A 17266-nucleotide genomic window follows, 5' to 3' on the forward strand; every position below is an offset into this window, starting at 1 on the left:
CACTTTCACTGCAGATACCCTTCACGGCTGAGTTAAACTTTCAGTGTAATTCAGCCAGCTGCATTATGAGGGCTTGTCATTGGTCTTCAGCAACTTCATTCCTATGGATAAAGAACAGAAGATTCTTCTTAAGGACACACTTAGATGCCTTTAAATTGTTCCTTCCTGTCTGGAGCTCACTGTTTTCTTTGTAGTTTTTCCAGAGCTGCTGAGTGCAATCAGCTGGCATTATACTTCTTACTTTTCCAAAGATGTCAAAAGTATCACTAAATTCCTTGTGCTTCACAAGTGGCAATTTAGGAAGTCAAATGGATCTAGGTAGTGTATTTGAATAGTTCACAACACAAACTATCCGTGCTCTGTATATACCAGAAGAGACCATGGCAACTTTAGGCCTCATCAAATTAGAGAGAACTGCTATGCCGATTAGAAAAATCCATCCTTATAATTCTGATTCTCTAGGACCACTCCTGGTACCAAAATCTGTATCAGTTAGAGTTCTCTAGAGACTCAGGATCAATGAGAAATATATGTATAATTATTCAAGGGGATTAATTAGGTAGGCTTATAGGATTTGAGGTAGGAGAGTCCACAGTAGCTGTGGACTCTCTGTTCCATCAAAGGCAGGAGAGTCCACAGTGGCCATCCACACACTGGAGAGCTAGATGACCCAGTATGTGATGGTGAACCTCTTAGAGCTTTCAATAAGAAACAGCTAGCTGTGGCATGTGTGCCATATGTTCGCCATCCCTGACCTAAAAGATAAAGTCCAAAAAGATACAAGCTGCAGAGTAAGGATGATCAAAGATGTGACACTAGTCTCAGGTCAAAGCTTTAGAAGATCACTGTACAATTGTCTGTGCAAGTATACATTAGAAGACTAAAGAAACTGGAGACCAATGTCCCAAGGCAATCGCAATAATTAGAGCTCTTCCAAAATGTGGACACTTCCTTCTTTTCCCTTTCATCTCACCAGGCAGCCATAAGCCTATTGGGATGAGTCTTTCCCTCTTGGGTTGGCTGGCCTACATGTCAGTCATCCATAGACACACACGGAGTGTGCTTCACTAATCTGTTAGGCTTTTCTTAATCCGTTCAAGTTGATATACCATAATTAACAGTTACATCCTGGATGACACTCCTGGTCTCCAATTCTCCATACTCCTGTCAGCCTACTTCTTTTTGCAGCCCAAAACCCCAACTAAGCTATCTATTTTGGTAGCCTCTTCCAATTGCCTCTCCCACCTCCAGGTCCCTATCATTTGTCCCGCTCTCAGAAACACACCCTTCTCCAGAGCCAAAGGATCAAGTATTCAGTGGCTCAGGTGACAAAGCTGCTGTCAGGTTACAGATATTGTTTCCTGAAAGACCACACTATAGTGTCAGTGGAGCCTCAAGCTGCCTGCAGTGCCCTGCCTTCACCTGGCTGTCGCATAGGAGGGGAGAATAACTAGAATTTACCTCTAGTACCACCTGCGCTGGAAACATGGCTCTGAGCCTCTGGCCCCTTCTGCTATTGCTGCTGTCCTGTACAGGTGAGAGGAACAATGAGCAGAGCTGGGGTTGAAGGGGAGGGTTGCCGGAAACGACATGTAAACATGTGGAGGTTAAACAATTAGATAAAAGCTAAAGGGACAGGAAGAGAGGCAGAGACTAATGCTATGGGTGACAGTGAAGATTAGGAAAGCAGGCCATGACTTGCTGCAGGCCAATGAAAAGGGCTTGCCCCCCACCCCCCTAGATCCAGGCAGGGAATTGTGTTCAGGAGTAAGCCTATCTTTGGGCTTTAGGTTCTTCCCCTGCAGTGATCTCTGGGTTTCTCTCCTTACAGTGACTCTGGCCCCTACGGGGCATCAGTCCCTGGACCCTGATCTCTCCCTCTTGAAGTCATTCCTCTCCACTATGGACCAGGCTTCCCAGGGTGCCTTCAGCCGCTCACAGTTCTCTGCATTCCTGGCCAACATTTCTTCTTTTGAGCCTGGGAGAATGGGGGATGGGCCCGTGGGAGAGCCCCCACCTCTCCAGCCCCCTGCCCTTCGTCTCCATGATTTCTTAGTGACACTAAGAGGTAGTCCAGACTGGGAGCCAATACTAGGGCTACTGGGGGATGTGCTGGCACTGCTGGGGCAGGAGCAGACTCCCCGGGACTTCCTGGTACACCAGGCAGGTGTTCTGGGAGGACTTGTGGAGGTGTTGCTGGGAGCTTTAGTTCCTGGGGGGCCCCCTGCCCCTACAAGGCCCCCATGTACCCGCGATGGGCCTTCTGACTGCGTGCTGGCTGCTGACTGGTTGCCGTCTCTGCTGCTGCTGTTAGAGGGCACCCGCTGGCAGGCCCTGGTGCAGCTGCAGCCCAGTGTGGACCCCACCAATGCCACAAGTTTCGAGGGGCAGGAGCCAGCTCCTCACCTTTTGCAGGGTCTGCTGGGCTTGCTTACCCCACCAGGGGAGCTGGGCTCTGAGGATGCTCTTTGGGGTGGTCTGCTACGCACAGTGGGGGTCCCCCTCTATACTGCCTTCCAGGAGGGGCTGCTCCGTGTCACACACTCCCTGCAAGATGAGGTCTTTTCCATTATGGGCAAGCCAGAGCCTGATGCCCATGGGCAGTGCCATGGTGGTGAGTGATGCTGGACTGGGGCTGGGAGGTGGCAGGGCAGGAAGGATGATATGGGGGTAGGCCTCTGCTTTGCTCTCTCCCTCCTAGGTGACCTGCAGCAGCTGCTCTTATGGTAAGTAGCAGAGAGCAGTTCTGAGAGTGCGGGCCTGGGAAACCTGGAGGTGGGGAGCTGAAGGCATTAGCCTTAGAGCTGAGGAGAAAACTGATTAGAGGAGTGTGGTTTAGGGATTTGGGAGTGTGACTGTTTGAGTTGGTTTTCTGGCTCCTCCTCTTCCTAGCCTTAGAAATGCTTCATATTCTATGTCCCACTGTCCCTATATGTGAAATAAAGATGGTAATATTAACTACTGTAGAGTTGTAAGGGATTAAATGAGTTGATACTCTACGAGTAAACTCCTTAGAACAGTGCCTGCCACAGAGTACTCAATAAATGTTAGCCAACAAAAGATGGGGTGTGGAAAAGAACAGTAACATTGGATTCCTCTACCCTCTTACTAATGCAGTACAACAACGCCAGAGCACAGACATATTCAATTGCCAGGCAGATTTTCTGATAGGAGGCCAAACAAGGGTTGTGTTTAAGTTATCCAAAACCAGCTGGGGAAAAAAGAGAGTGAAATGAGCAGCCAGGTGGAAGACTAGGGCAGCCAAGACTCCAACTGTGGTTGCCCCTAGCAGTTCTGAGCCTTCGCAGCACAGATCTCTCTCCTCTGTATCCCATCTCAGCATTTATACCAGTAGCACCTACGCTCCCAGGAGCCTCACCTAGAGCAGCCTGCGCTTGCCACCTGCCCTGCAGGGCTCTTAGCCAGGGTCAGACTCTCCAGCTGGAGGAAGCGTGAACTGACCAAATCCTGCCTGTTCCTCCCTCTGTACCCAGGGGCATCCGGCACAATCTTTCCTGGGATGTACAGGCACTGGGGTTTCTGTCTGGATCGCCACCCCCACCTCCTGCCCTCCTCCACTGCCTGAGCACTGGTGTGCGTCTTCCCAGGACTTCCCAGCCCTCAGCCCACACCAGGCCTCGCCAACGGCGAGCCATCTCTGTGGAGGCCCTCTGCGAGAACCACACAGGCCCAGCACCACCCTACAGCATCTCTAACTTCTCCATCCACTTGATCTGCCAGCATGCCAGGCCTACCACCCCGCAGCCCCCTCCTAGCACTGCTGCTGTCTGCCTGACCGCTGTGTGGTACACAGTCTCCTGGGCACCAGGTGCCCAGCGCTGGCTGCAGGCTTGCCATGACCAGTTTCCTGATCAGTTTCTGGATGCAATCTGTAGCAACCTCTCCTTCTCAACCCTGTCTGGCCCCAACCGCCGCCTGGTAAAGCGGCTCTGTGCTGGCCTTCTCCCACCCCCTACCAGCTGCCCCGATGGTCTGGCCCCTGTGCCCCTCACACCAGAGACCTTCTGGGGATGCTTCTTGGAGAACGAGACTCTGTGGGCCGAGCGGCTGTGTGTAGAGGCGAGTCTGCAGGCTGTGCCCCCCAGCAACCAGGCATGGGTTCAGCATGTGTGCCAGGGCCCCACCCCAGATGCCACTGCCTTCCCACCCTGCCACATTGGACCCTGTGGGGAACGCTGCCCAGATGGGGGCAGCTTCCTGCTAATGGTCTGTGCCAATGACACCATGTATGAGGCCCTGGTGCCCTTCTGGCCTTGGCTAGCAGGCCAGTGCAGGATAAGTCGTGGGGGCAATGACACTTGCTTTCTAGAAGGGCTTCTGGCCCCCCTTCTGCCTTCTTTGCCACCTCTTGGGCCATCTCCACTCTGCCTGGCCCCTGCCCCGTTCCTGCTGGGTATGTTGTCTCAGCTGCCACGCTGCCAGTCCTCAGTGCCAGCCCTTGCCCACTCCACACGCCTGCACTATCTACTGCGCCTGCTGACCTTCCTTCTGGGCCCAGGGGCTGGAGGGGCTGAAGCCCAGGGGATGCTGGGTCAGGCCCTGCTGCTCTCCAGTCTCCCAGACAACTGCTCCTTCTGGGATGCCTTCCGCCCAGAGGGCCGGCGCAGTGTGCTGCGGACAGTCGGGGAGTTCCTGGAGCAAGAAGATCCTACCCCAGCAGGCTTTGAACCGATGGACAGCCTCAGCTCTGGTAGGAGCAAGATGGAGCTCCTGTCCTGCTTCAGTGTGAGTGATCTGCCTGGGCAAAAGCCCCTGGAAAGGGGAGGGGCTTGCAGAGGAATTCCTTGAGCAGCGAGAGGCAGAAGTATGGTATTTACAGTGATGTAAACACATAGCTCTAGGGTGTACAAATTTGGGTTCACATTTCAATTCTATAATCAGTCTTGTACAAGTTATTTAGTCTCTGTGGGTAGTATTTGCTTTCCTTATTAGCTATAAACTGGGGATAATAGTACCAATTTTTAAAAGTGGTTGTAAGAATTACATGAGATAATATATACTGTAGGCTTAATGCAGGGTATAATACATAAACATGAAATAAATGATCTTATTCTTTTGTACTCTTAGATTCTCCCCCTTTCTGCTCCAGAAAGGAAGGGGATCAAGTTAGAGGGCTCAGATTCTCTCTCTAGCAAGTGAGAACTGGGGCTGGCAGAGTATCAGAGGTAAGGTAGAAACAAGAAAAAGATTCAGGGGGGACTACAAATCAGAAGATTTTGGTTAAGTTCAACTATGCCATAAATTAGAGTGCATTTAGGTAAGTAGTTTTTCTGGACTTCATTTTCTTCTATGTAGAGTGAAGGAGTTTAAGTACCATAATTGGTTCACTAAGTGTCAAAGCACTTGCTAGTTTTTATTGGGTACATATATATTTCTTACCCCATGTTAGGGCCCACTTTTTGTAGCCCTGGGTTCACTGAAACGGAATGAGACAGACCTGCAGTAATTTGGTTCAGGTCTGCAAGTATTTGTTGAGCCAGCTGTGGACCTGGCATGGGAGAGGATTCAGGAATAGGTAGAGACATGGTTCCTGTCCCTAAGGGGGCTTCATATCCGAGGAGACACACATACTAGCTTCACTGAAGGGTGCATTCCCATGAGTTGAGTTGCAGTGCTGGGGAAGCTGCAGGAAGACGGAGGAAAACAGCTCTCTTGGCATCTTGTCTTTCTCCCCCAACCAGCCTGTGTTGTGGGATCTACTCCAGAGGGAGAAGAGTGTTTGGGCCCTGCAGATTCTTGTACAGGTAACACGAAGGGGCACACAGATGGGCTGGGTGACAGTCATGGCCTGAAGTCTCTGCCCAGTGAGGCCACGCCCACCACGACCTCCTGTTCCCAGGCGTATCTGCACATGCCCCCAGAAAACCTGCAGCAGCTGGTGCTTTCAGCAGAGATGGAAGCTGCTCAGGGCTTCCTGACACTCATGCATCGTTCCTGGGCCCAGCTGCAGGTGGGCGTAGAGGGTGAGAGAAGCAAGGGGGGAGGGGAATCTAGGGATCAAGGGCATCTGGAACCAAGTGTGCACAGGGCTTGTCTTAGTGGGAAGAGCAACTCCGGGGAGGAGGTGGCAAGGACACTGAGTGTCTCCAGAGCTGACAACCATTCCTGTGCCCACCCAGGTACCACCGTCTGAGGAGCAGGCCATGGGTCGCTTAACGGCCCTGCTCCTCCAGCGGTACCCACGCCTCACCTCCCAGCTTTTTATTGATCTGTCACCACTCATCCCCTTCTTGGCTGTCTCTGACCTGATGCGCTTCCCACCATCCCTGCTGGCCAATGACAGTGTGTAAGCACCACTCCTCTGGGTCCTGTCAGGGTCAGGACAGACATCCCCCTTCAGTAGCCCCTTCCAGAGTGCCCCTCTATTAAACCAGGAAGAGTCTCTTTTCTGGCCATGACAGCAGGCTCCAGAGAGTCAGGGAATAACAGCTGGAACAAGGCAAAGCTTTAAGACCCATTACTCCCTCCAGCCTGGCTGCCATCCGAGATCACAGCTCAGGAATGAAGCCTGAACAGAAGGAGGCCCTGGCAAAGCGATTGTTGGCCCCTGAGCTATTTGGGGAAGTTCCTGCCTGGCCCCAGGAGCTGCTGTGGGCAGCGCTTCCGCTGCTCCCCCACCTCCCCCTGGAGAACTTCCTGCAGCTCAGCCCTCACCAGGTATGAGAATCATCCTCACTTGTCTGCTAGGAGCATGACTCCCAGCAGGCCCCTCCCTACAAGTATCCCACAGATCCAACACAAGGTGACCCTCCCCACCTCAGATCCAGGCCCTGGAGGATAGCTGGCCTGCGGCAGGTCTTGGGCCAGGGCATGCCCGGCATGTACTGCGTAGCCTGGTAAACCAGAGTGTCGAGGATGGTGAGGAGCAGGTCCGCAGGTGAGTGGTTGTGGAGTCAGTGATCAAAGCCAGAGCGTGAAAGATAAGAGACATAGGTATGGCTACTATGGTGGATTGGTCTCCTAATAAGGAAGGGACAGGAAGTAGGTAATGGCCCCAGGCAGTGTCGACTTAAGGAGCAATGCCTATATGTAGCACCTCCATATTGTTTAGGTATCAGAATGCCTACTCCAAGTACCCAGAGTCCCTGACTTAACACTAGCCTCAGTGAGCATGTGAAGGCCAGCCTCATGCCTTCCTCAGGCTTGGGTCCCTTGCCTGTTTCCTGAGCCCTGAGGAGCTACAAAGCCTGGTGCCCTTGAGTGATCCAATGGGGCCAGTAGAACGGGGGCTGTTGGAATGTGCGGCCAACGGGACCCTCAGCCCAGAAGGACGGGTAAGCTCCTTGGCCCAGGCCTCCAAGACTTCAGGGTTACCCTGGGACTGTGTTAAGGACTCAGTTGTGTCAACCAGGTTTAAGCACAGTGATGCCAGCCCTGGACCCACCTCTGCCACCTCCATTCCTTACTCTATGGTCATTCTTACCTGTTACCGCTCCTTCCTGGCCCTATCCTATCTGGTGTATTGCACCCCAATACACCTTGTGCCATCCTGACCCAATGTCCTGTTTCCATCCCTGGTTCCAAACCCTCACCCAGGCTCTGGAGAATCCAGTTGTGGGATGAGAGAGAAGGTCCAAGGTTCAGCTGTCTTTCTTTTTCCCCAGTCTCAAACCTTCTTTGGTTATAGGTGGCGTATGAACTCTTGGGGGTACTGCGCTCATCTGGAGGAGCTGTGCTAAGCCCCCCAGAGCTGCGGGTCTGGGCTCCTCTCTTCCCCCAGCTGGGTCTTCGCTTCCTACAAGAGCTATCAGAGCCCCAGCTTCGAGCTATGCTTCCTGCACTTCAGGGAACCAGTGTCACACCTGCCCAGGTGAGCCTGTCTTACTCCCTGGCATCCACTTCTGGAGCCCCAATCAAGACAGTCACGTTTAGGGATACCATCAGCCCTGCTTCTGCTGGGTGAGCACAAGAGGTGAACCCTGTCTTGCTGAGGTTTTCCTTGTTCCCCTTCCTCAGACCAAGTAGGACCCTGAGTAAGCTGGTCACTGGGGGTGTTGGTGAGGGAGCTGGATATTTTGGAAGGTGGGTCCTAGGGACTGGTTTGGGATTTGGCTACTGGGACCTGAGAGCTGTTGTTTCCTTTCCCATCCCACCCAGGCTGCCCTGCTGCTTGGCCGGCTCCTTCCTAGGCATGATGTGAGTAGCAGCAACTTTCAAGAACTTTCAGCAAGGTTCTTGCATCTGCCTTCTCCTCCCCTCAGTTCCCCTCATACTTTTTTCTGTTGCACTGTGACTGTTGCCTTCCCCACCATCCAGCCCCTCTTCTTCAAGCCTCTTGTCTCTCCTGCCCCTCAGCTGTCCTTGGAGGAACTCTGTTCCTTGCACCCTCTACTGCCCGGCCTCAGCCCCCAGACACTGCAGGCCATCCCTCGGCGAGTTCTGGTCGGGGCCTGCTCCTGCCTCGTTCCTGAACTGTCGCGTCTCTCAGCCTGCCAGACTGCAGCGCTGCTTCAGACCTTTCGGGTATGAGAGGAATAAGAAGGGTGAGACTGTTGGGGATATGGGCACTGGGTGGGAGGACAGCATCTTCCTTGTGGTCAGGGGAGGCCTCCCCATTGCCTTCCCCCTTACCCACACCCAAACACAAATACACATCGCTGATTCTCATGCAGGTGAAAGATGGTGTTAAAAGTACGAGTACAACAGGCGTCAGTGCAGCTGTGTGTGTCCCCGGTCAGGTAATGTGTGCAATCTCCCAACCGAGCTCCTCTCCACCTTCTGGGACAGGTTCATCTGGCTAGTGTTGCCTCACAAAACCCCCTTCAGTGGTCTGAAAGTTCAGGTTAGCCCTGTGTGCACCTAGATGCTAGAAGCTCCCTTCAGTTTCAGGTGCAGGACAGCATGACCTACACTGTCTTACAATGTCAAAGCCAGAAGGGCCTCAGAAATCTCCCCTGTCATGTGAAGAGACCAAGGCTCAGAGAAGCTAAGAGATACGAGTCCATCAGGTGACTAAGTAGAAGCAACTTGACCATGGTGGCCTTCAGTGTGAGGGAACTTAGGTGTCCATTGCTCCAGTAGCAAATACCAGTCCACCCTAACCTAGTTTTGGTCCTTTTCTGCTTCCATGGTTCCCCTTCTCCGAGGGCTGAGTGCAGAACCTCTCACTTGTCACTATACTGTTATACCTGTCACTGCCAGCAGCCCATGCGCACCATTTGGCCAGACTGCCTGCTTCCCCTGCTCCCATTAAAACTGCTGCAACTGGACACTGCAGCTCTTCTAGCAAACCGGAGGCGCTACCGGGAGCTGCCCTGGTCTGAACAGCAGGTAACTGTCTTACTTCCTCCCTCAGAGCTCCCCGCTCAACCCCTTCTACCTCCTTTGCCCATCTCTTGCCCAATTTTGTGCATCCTCCCTAGAAGTCCTCAAGATGTCTCTTTCCCTCTCAATCTCTCAGAGCTAATCAGGAAAGTGACATCTGATGGGACCCAGAGTAGAGAGGCAGGACTTAGGTCTGGGGGTAATATCTCTGCTGGGAAGAAGCTCTTCTTTCTTTCTATTATAGGCACAGTTTCTCTGGAAGAAGATGCAGGTGCCCACCAACCTGACTCTCAGGAATCTGCAGTGAGTAACTTGTGTTGAACAGTCAATTTAATTGATTTTTTTTTTTTTTTTTTTGGTGGTGGTGCTGGGTATTGAACTCAGGGCCTCACAAATGCAAAGCAAAGGATCTACTCCTGAGCTATATCTTTAGCGCAGCTAACATTTTTTGAGTATTTACCATATGCTAGGTACCATAGGGGATACAGGGATGATGCCTAGTCTCAGCCTCATCATGATTGCCCTGCCTCCATTTCCCCCTGCCTTCCCTGCCTTTCCACAGTGCCAGGCCTACACTGACTCAGAAGATCTATGTTCCGGTCCCTATCTTGTCACACACTTGTGCTCTTGGGCAAGTCATTTAACCTAAGCTTCAGCTTTCTTTTCCATACAATGAGACTAGGGCACTTAGCTCATAGGTAGTTATTGAAGATTCAGTGTGATAAGATATGTAAGATATTCAATGTAAACTGGGTCCGATGACACATACCTATAATCTCAGCTACTCGGGAGGCTGATATAGGAGAATTACAACTTTGAGGAGAACACAGGCAACTTTGTAAGACCATATCTCAAAATAAAAGGTAAAATAGAGATGGGATGTACCTCATTAGTAGAGCATCTGCTAACCATTCTTGTCCTGGGTTTAATTCCCAGTACACAAACACACACACACACACACACACACACACACACACACGCAAATCCCAGATATTTAACATAGTGTTTTCCCAGTATAAACTCTGTGTGGATATTTGCTATTATTAGTTTAATTCAAGAGGACTGAGCCATTGGTTAAGCAAGAATAAAAATAAGCATTACCTTACCTGTACCTATCGTAAATGAACCAGAGGCTTCAGGATCTGAAGACATGGCTCTAGGCTCAGTTCACCACACTTCTAGTAGGTTGAAATTGGAATGTCACCTGACCTGTGTGAATCTCTATTTTCTTCTCTGATAAACAGTAATAATGTTTGGGAAGCCAATGAGACTGTCTATGCAGAAACAGCCCTCAAAATGTAACTGACCATAAATGAGCATCTGTCCTTGTGCTGGGCATGCTGATATCAGGGAGCAGGCAGGCTGCAATCTTCTACCCACTCACACCCACAGGGCTCTAGGCAACCTGGCAGCGGGCATGTCCTGTGAGTTTGTGCAGCAGATCAGCTCAACGGCAGACTTCCTGGAAGTGGTACACATGCTTTACCAACTGCCCACTGGGGTCCGAGGGAGCCTGGTGAGAGGGGATACTTGGGTATGAGTGGGAGCAGGAAGGCTAGGACCCTGGGTGCAGCACCCTACTCATCTGCTCAGCTGCTCAGCTCTGTCCTAACCCTGCTTTCCCGCCCTGTCCTACAGAGGGCCTGTATCTGGGCAGAACTATGGCGGAGGATGACAATGCCAGAACCAGAACTGACCACCCTGGGGCCAGAACTGAGCGGGCTTGACACCAAACTACTCCTGGATTTACCGTAAATGCTATACCTGGAGATACTGGATCCCCATTAAGCTCAACTTAGAGTAGATGTGCCCTTAGGAAATAGCCTTGCTGAGGCAGTTCTCTGAATGGTGGTTTGTGCACATTGTTTACAGCCAAAAGCAGGGGCTTCTATTCAAATGACCCCACATTGGGACAGCAGAGGGTGGTGACACTGCTGTGGCCTACCAAGTAATCTTAATATAACCTGGGCCACGTTAATAGAGATATAGTATGAGATAAGGGAGGTAGTGGTCCAGCTCCTCTGTAGAGGACTATAGTTTACTTACAGTGTTGTGTTCTCTGTGTGTTCAGAGGAGTGGATGAAGAGAAAATGATGAAAAATGTGATAAATGGATTTAAATCTCCAAGGGTCTATCAAATAGACAGGTTCCATGGGGCAAGACTAGGATTGAGTTAAAATCAAATTTTTGTACAATATAAGAAAAATGGAAATAGTGAGTCCCTAATCACTGGAGCTATCCAAGCCTAAGGGAGATGTACCCACTGCAGCATTGTTGTAGAGCAGATTCAAGTATGGGCTGGGGAGAGAGAACATTTAAGGCTTCTTTATCCCAGAGAGTCTAGGAGTTTATGAGCGTTTCACTCATGTGCCTCTTTTCTCACTTTAACCCCACCCACCCCACCCCATTCCATTTGAGCTGTAGTCAGAGTAGGACAAGGCTGGGGTTTGGCCTACATGAAGAGAAAGATACTGGACCATGAGTCACACAGAAAGAGGGCTAAGAAAAATTGTAATGGTACTTAGTATCTGGGGCTTTTGAGTCCCTTACACCAGATAGGATTGTTTATTTCTTTTCTAGAAACACTAAAAATATACCACTCTCTTTGTTTTCTCCCTTCAAGCAAGTGGTGATAAGTAGCTTAGGGCTGTTTAATATCAGTTCCAGTCCAGGTTCACAGTGCGTGGTCTTGTGTTATACCTTATCTGGGGAATGTGAGGTTCAAAGGTCCCTTCTCAACTTGGCTGAGTTGTGACTGAGTGCCCCTGCTGTCCAATTATGTAACAGGATCCCGTTGATGGACAGACTGTCCAATGAATCCATTATGTTGGTGGTGGAGCTGGTACAAGGAGCTCCTGAGCAGCTGCTGGCACTGACCCCACCCCACCAGGCAGCCCTGGCAGAGCGGGCACTACAGAACCTAGTAAGAGTCCACCCTCCCAGACCCACATCTGTTGCCCTTGGCAGTGCATGCCACTCAAACAGTGATCTCTGCCTGTCTTCCAGGCCCAACCCCCTTATTGTTGCCAAAGAGGTTCCTATCTATGAGGGTCTCTAGCTTCTAGATCTGCCTCTGGATTCTGTTCCTTAATAACCTGCTTTATGATTCTTATCCATCCCATTGGGACCTGAGAAATCCAATGGATTCCACCTCTCAGTCTTTCTACGTTGCTCGTATCTGAGTTCATTCACTGTTTAAAAGGTGAAGAGGTAACGAGCATCCTAGGTTGTTAAATTGTGGGCAGGAGAGAAGGAAGGTCAAGGGACTTGGTATCTTGATTAAAGAGCCGAGTACTCTGAGTCAGAGGTGCACTGCTCACGACCTGATGCCCCTCTCCAGCTTCCAAAGGAGACCCCTCTCTCAGAGGAAGTGCTGGAGACGCTGGGCCCCTTGGTCGGATTCCTGGGTATAGACAGCGTACGACGGATCCCTCTACCAATCCTGCTGTCCCATCTCATCCAGCTGCAGGGCTTCTGCCTACAAGAGACATTTGCCACAGAGCTGGGACAGCTGCTGTTGCAGGATCCTGCTCTTGGGTATGGACCTTTGGAAACTTCAGATGCTAACTTTTCCTGTACCCAGCCCCTCAACTACAGTCATCAGTGGCAGCTCCTTCCATATGCTTAATGACCCTTGAAGCCTGAATCCCCACTCATGCTATGTCCTCTTCTCCTCAAGGTTCCCTCAGCTCCCAGCATATGATCATCTTCCTATCCTTTAGGAAACCAGAATTGTGGAGCCAGGATGAAGTAGAACAAGCAGGACGTCTAGTATTTACTCTGCCTACTGAGGCAATTTCCTTGATTCCCAGGGTAAGGTGAAGGCACATGGAGGGAATAAATGCACAGGGGGATGAATGAACTGGTTATAGCAATGTCAGGCCAAGGAGGCAAAGGAAGCACAACCTGGATCTGGGGAAGACTGCTAAATACAGGCAGGACTTGGAATTACAGATGCAGCAGCTGGCCCTGACCCTGTCCAGACCTCTCCTTCTCCTTCTACTTTCTTATGCAGGAGGCTTTGGGCCCAGAGACCCTGGAACGGCTTCTAGAAAAGCAGCAGAGCTGGGAGCAGAGCAGAGTGGGACAGCTATGTGGGAGACCACAGCTTGCTCCCAAGAAAGCAGCCCTGGTAGCTGGGGTTGTACGGCCGGCTGCTGAGAATCTTCCAGGTGAGGCTACCTAAATACTCATATATCCAGCAGAGCATACAGGAGAGAGTAGCAAACAATGCTGTCAGAAATCTGGGCTCTAGACCGGGGTGTAGCTTTGTGCCCAAGTGCTTATCTAGCATGCATGAGGCCCCTGGTTTGAACTCAAGCACTAGAGGTGGTGGAAAGCCTAGGCTCTGTAAGTATTGTGTGCCCTTTGACCAAATTTACAAACCTTCTACTCTCTGGGCTTTTGAGATGATTGTCAAGGTATCCTGTCCATCTTGGTATCTTAATACCAAGGTAGCTTCATTAGGTTTTTAGCCCAGGACTCCATTTTTCTGTTCTCTTATCAACAGACTCAGTTCTATTTTGGCTAAGCACGAAGCTTTCTGCTGGGGAGATGTTAAAAGGAAAGAGACACTACAAGGCTACAGACCTGGGCTCTGTCTCAGCTCTGCCATAAAATCAAGGGCAACCTCCTCTTCAAGTCTCCCACCTATGAAGTTAGGGCCTTTAGCTCTCCAATTGATTCTTGTTCTAATACCCTCTAAACCAGTGATGCAAGCTTTTTAGAGACTGAGTGCCCAAACTGCGATTCAAGACCCATTTATTTATCACAAAGTGTGAGAACTGCAATTAAACCTGAACACTGAGGTTTTAGGTTAGAAAAAAATAACTCATACATAACCATCTTTCATCTTAAAAGGAAAACAAACAATATGTGTGCCATAGGTTCGCCACACTGCCCTAAACCCTATAAATTTCACCCTGTAACCATCCCTGCTTACACTGCCCTATCTTCCAAGGGTTGGGAGGGTCATTCCATCTATCTCTAGGCATATTTTAATACTACACTGACCCCCTGCACCTGCCTTCCCCCTTCAGAGCCTGTACCAACCTGTGCAGACATCCGAGGGACCTTCCCAGCAGCCTGGTCTGCAGCACAGATTACAGAGATGGAGCTCTCAGACTTTGAGGACTGCCTGGCACTGTTTGCAGCAGATCCAGGGCTTGGGCCTGAGGAACTACAGGCAGCCATGGGCAAGGCAAAGAAGGTCAGGGGTGGAGAGGCCACTAGCAGTTAGAGGGGAAAACACAAGGTAGTTGGTTAGGCGTGATGGGGAACACAAGGGAATGGGGAGTTGGGTGAGAGCTGTGGAAACAGGAGATAAAAATAGGGGTTGGATCTCAAGTAGGTCAGAGGGGATCAATATTGAGGAAATGGAGCTGGCACATAAATAGAGGGACTAGAGAAGCGGTTATCAACTTTTAGTGTCAAAATCATCTAGGGAGAGGTTTTTAAAGTACTATTGCTAGGGTACGATGCCAGTCTAAGAATCTTGGTTTGGGGCCTCAGCATCTGTGTTTTAACAAGCATATTAGTGAGTGTGTTGCACATAAACGTCTGGAATTTATGCAGTAGAGTTTGCTTTTGTTTCTGATACTCCAGGGTCTTTCAATAACCCCTTAGTCATAGGAACTATTGTCTAATGCGTAAATTTTACAGTGGAGGAAAACTAAAGAAAAGGCAAGTGATTTTCCCAGAAGTCCACCGCTAAGGTCAAAAGCAAGATTAAGACCCAGCATTCTGACTCCTAGTCCAGTGCTCTTCCCATTCACACTGTTCCTCTCTTCCTCCCAGTTATGGGGTCCCCCTCGAGGATTCCGTCCTGAGCAGATTCTGCAGCTGGGCCGGCTCTTGATAGGTCTAGGAGAGCGAGAGCTCCAGGAGCTGACCCTGGTGGACTGGGGAGTGCTGAGCACCCTGGGCCAGATAGAGGGCTGGAGCTCTGTCCAGGTAACATTTCCTCTCCTCCCTCGGCGCTTGCTGAACTGCCCTCTCACAGACCCAGACCTGTGGTTTATCCGAGGCCCAAGGAATTCTTTCTATTTTAATAACCCACACAGTGACCTTCAAGGCTCTGTGGTTTATTCACTCCGATACCTTGAATAAAAATTATTCTTTCCTGCCTCTGCTTTTCTGAGGACTTATCTTTTTCTCTCCTTTCACATTTTTGGGAAAGGGATGTTGTGTGGGGGGGTGTCTTTGACCTTCTCTATGGCTATGATACCTTCTGATCCTAATAATAAAAGAATATAATTCAGTGCCACCCATCACTCCCCTACTTACTTCCCGTTCCAATAATTCCTGTGACTTTTCTCCTTATCCTGTGCCTCATCCCCACTCCACTGCAGCTCCGGGTCGTGGTCTCCAGTTTCCTACGCCAGAGCGGTCGGCACGTCAGTCACCTGGACTTCATTCACCTGACAGCACTGGGCTACACACTCTGTGGACTGCGGCCGGAGGAGCTACAGCATATCAGCAGTTGGGAGTTTAGGTCACCTGTGAGGGGCTTGTGGGTGGAGGTGCTAAAGGAGGGCTCACTGGGGAGGGTGGGATCCTGAAGGAGTCATCCCATGGAAGAAGGAAGTGCATCTGAAGCCGTCTCTTACCCTGTCTCATAGACACAACCTCAATCCCCAAAGCTCAGTTCTTCTCCCTTCCTTCCCATTCTTCCGCAGCCAAGCAGCTCTCTTCCTGGGCCATCTGCATCTCCAGTGCTCTGAGGAACAGCTGGAGGTTCTGGCCCATCTCCTTGTGCTGCCTGGTGGCTTTGGCCCAATCAGTAACTGGGGGCCTGAGATCTTCACTGAAATTGGCACAATAGCAGGTAGAGAGGCTGGGCCACTGCTGGAACTAGCTGCCATAGTTTGGATTCCATACCATGGGTGGACTTACGGGTAGGACCATCCTGAACTTCTGAAATACAAGTCTGAAAAATGTTTAAGTAAGGGGATACAGTCACCATAGGGAAGGTCTGTGGTAGGACACTTTGGGAGCAGTTAGAGATCTACAGGTTTGAAGAGATAGTAAAAGGCCACTTTATGACATGCATCTTCCTTTCTTCAATAGCTGGGATCCCAGACCTGGCTCTTTCAGCTCTGCTGCAGGGACAGATCCAGGGCCTGACCCCTCTTGCCATTTCTGTAATCCCTGCTCCTAAATTCGCTGTAAGATTTGATGGACCGGGGTCTGGGGTGACCTCAGGACACCCTAGGGGCTACATGAACATGCTGATTCTTATCTCTACCACCAGGTGGTGTTCAGCCCCACCCAGCTATCCAGTCTCACCAGTGCTCAGGCTGCGGCGGTCACTCCTGAGCAAAGGGCCCTTCTGAGTCCTGAGCAGCGAGGAGCAGTCACATGGGCCCAACATGAGGGGAAAGAGACTCCTGAACGGCAGAGTGAGTTCCCAACAACTTGACCCTCCATCTCCTGACCCAAAATCCAAGCCCCACTGTGGTGCTGTCTGGCCTTTAGAACTGCCTCCTTCTCCCCACAAGGAGATCCCTGGAGTAAAGGGGTCGGTAGGCAGAGAACTAGTTTCGAAGTTTCAGTGGCTTCTGGGGAGCAAAATTGTGATGCTCCCTCCATTCCTTGTGTCATTATAGGTCGAAGCTCAGCTTGGGGTCCTCAGTACTGGTCACAGCCCTCCTGGGCCCTGGCACTGATCGGCTTCCTTGGACACCTGCTATGAGCCTGTCTCTACAGTTGAGGAAGATTGCTGGAGAGAGAAACTTTATTTTATAATAAATAAAGTGCATCCTAATTATTCTCAGAAGCTGATGAGGAATATGGGTAAATGCTAATGCTTTTCACCCACCTGAGAGCCAGCTTTTCTGGCATGCCATACCTAAAGTCTCCTTCCATCATTAAATCACCCCACTGCTTCTTTTCATCTCCTGGAGGCTGCTCCTTCCTCATCTCACCAATAGAAATACCACAGACAGCTGGAGCATAGCAAGGAGTCTCTACTAGAATGGAG

The 17266-nt window shown here is 50.6% G+C and overlaps 1 protein-coding gene across 2 annotated transcripts; it reads left to right on the top strand.

The window, feature by feature from the left end:
• The first annotated feature begins 1486 nt into the window (after positions 1–1486).
• Positions 1487–16978, top strand: LOC102008067 (stereocilin). Of its 2 annotated transcripts, none has more exons than XM_005376945.1 (29): positions 1487–1535; positions 1832–2614; positions 2702–2726; positions 3495–4746; positions 5703–5765; positions 5861–5971; positions 6141–6307; positions 6492–6678; positions 6783–6898; positions 7163–7295; positions 7649–7831; positions 8119–8157; positions 8317–8484; positions 8634–8699; positions 9166–9291; positions 9530–9588; positions 10678–10801; positions 10924–11036; positions 12073–12208; positions 12626–12822; positions 13008–13098; positions 13301–13457; positions 14325–14494; positions 15082–15237; positions 15636–15778; positions 15963–16111; positions 16354–16451; positions 16538–16685; positions 16893–16978. In XM_005376945.1, the coding sequence occupies exons 1-29, from the start codon at positions 1487–1489 to the stop codon at positions 16976–16978; spliced, it is 5295 nt and encodes a 1764-aa protein (XP_005377002.1). The 2 variants fall into 2 exon arrangements, with proteins under 2 accessions (XP_005377002.1, XP_005377001.1); XM_005376944.1 differs by having other exon boundaries at positions 1487–1524; positions 1806–2614.
• Positions 16979–17266: the final 288 nt, after the last annotated feature.

Source organism: Chinchilla lanigera, unplaced genomic scaffold, assembly GCF_000276665.1.
Source record: "Chinchilla lanigera isolate Chin_1 unplaced genomic scaffold, ChiLan1.0 scaffold00008, whole genome shotgun sequence".
NCBI lineage: Eukaryota > Metazoa > Chordata > Mammalia > Rodentia > Chinchillidae > Chinchilla > Chinchilla lanigera.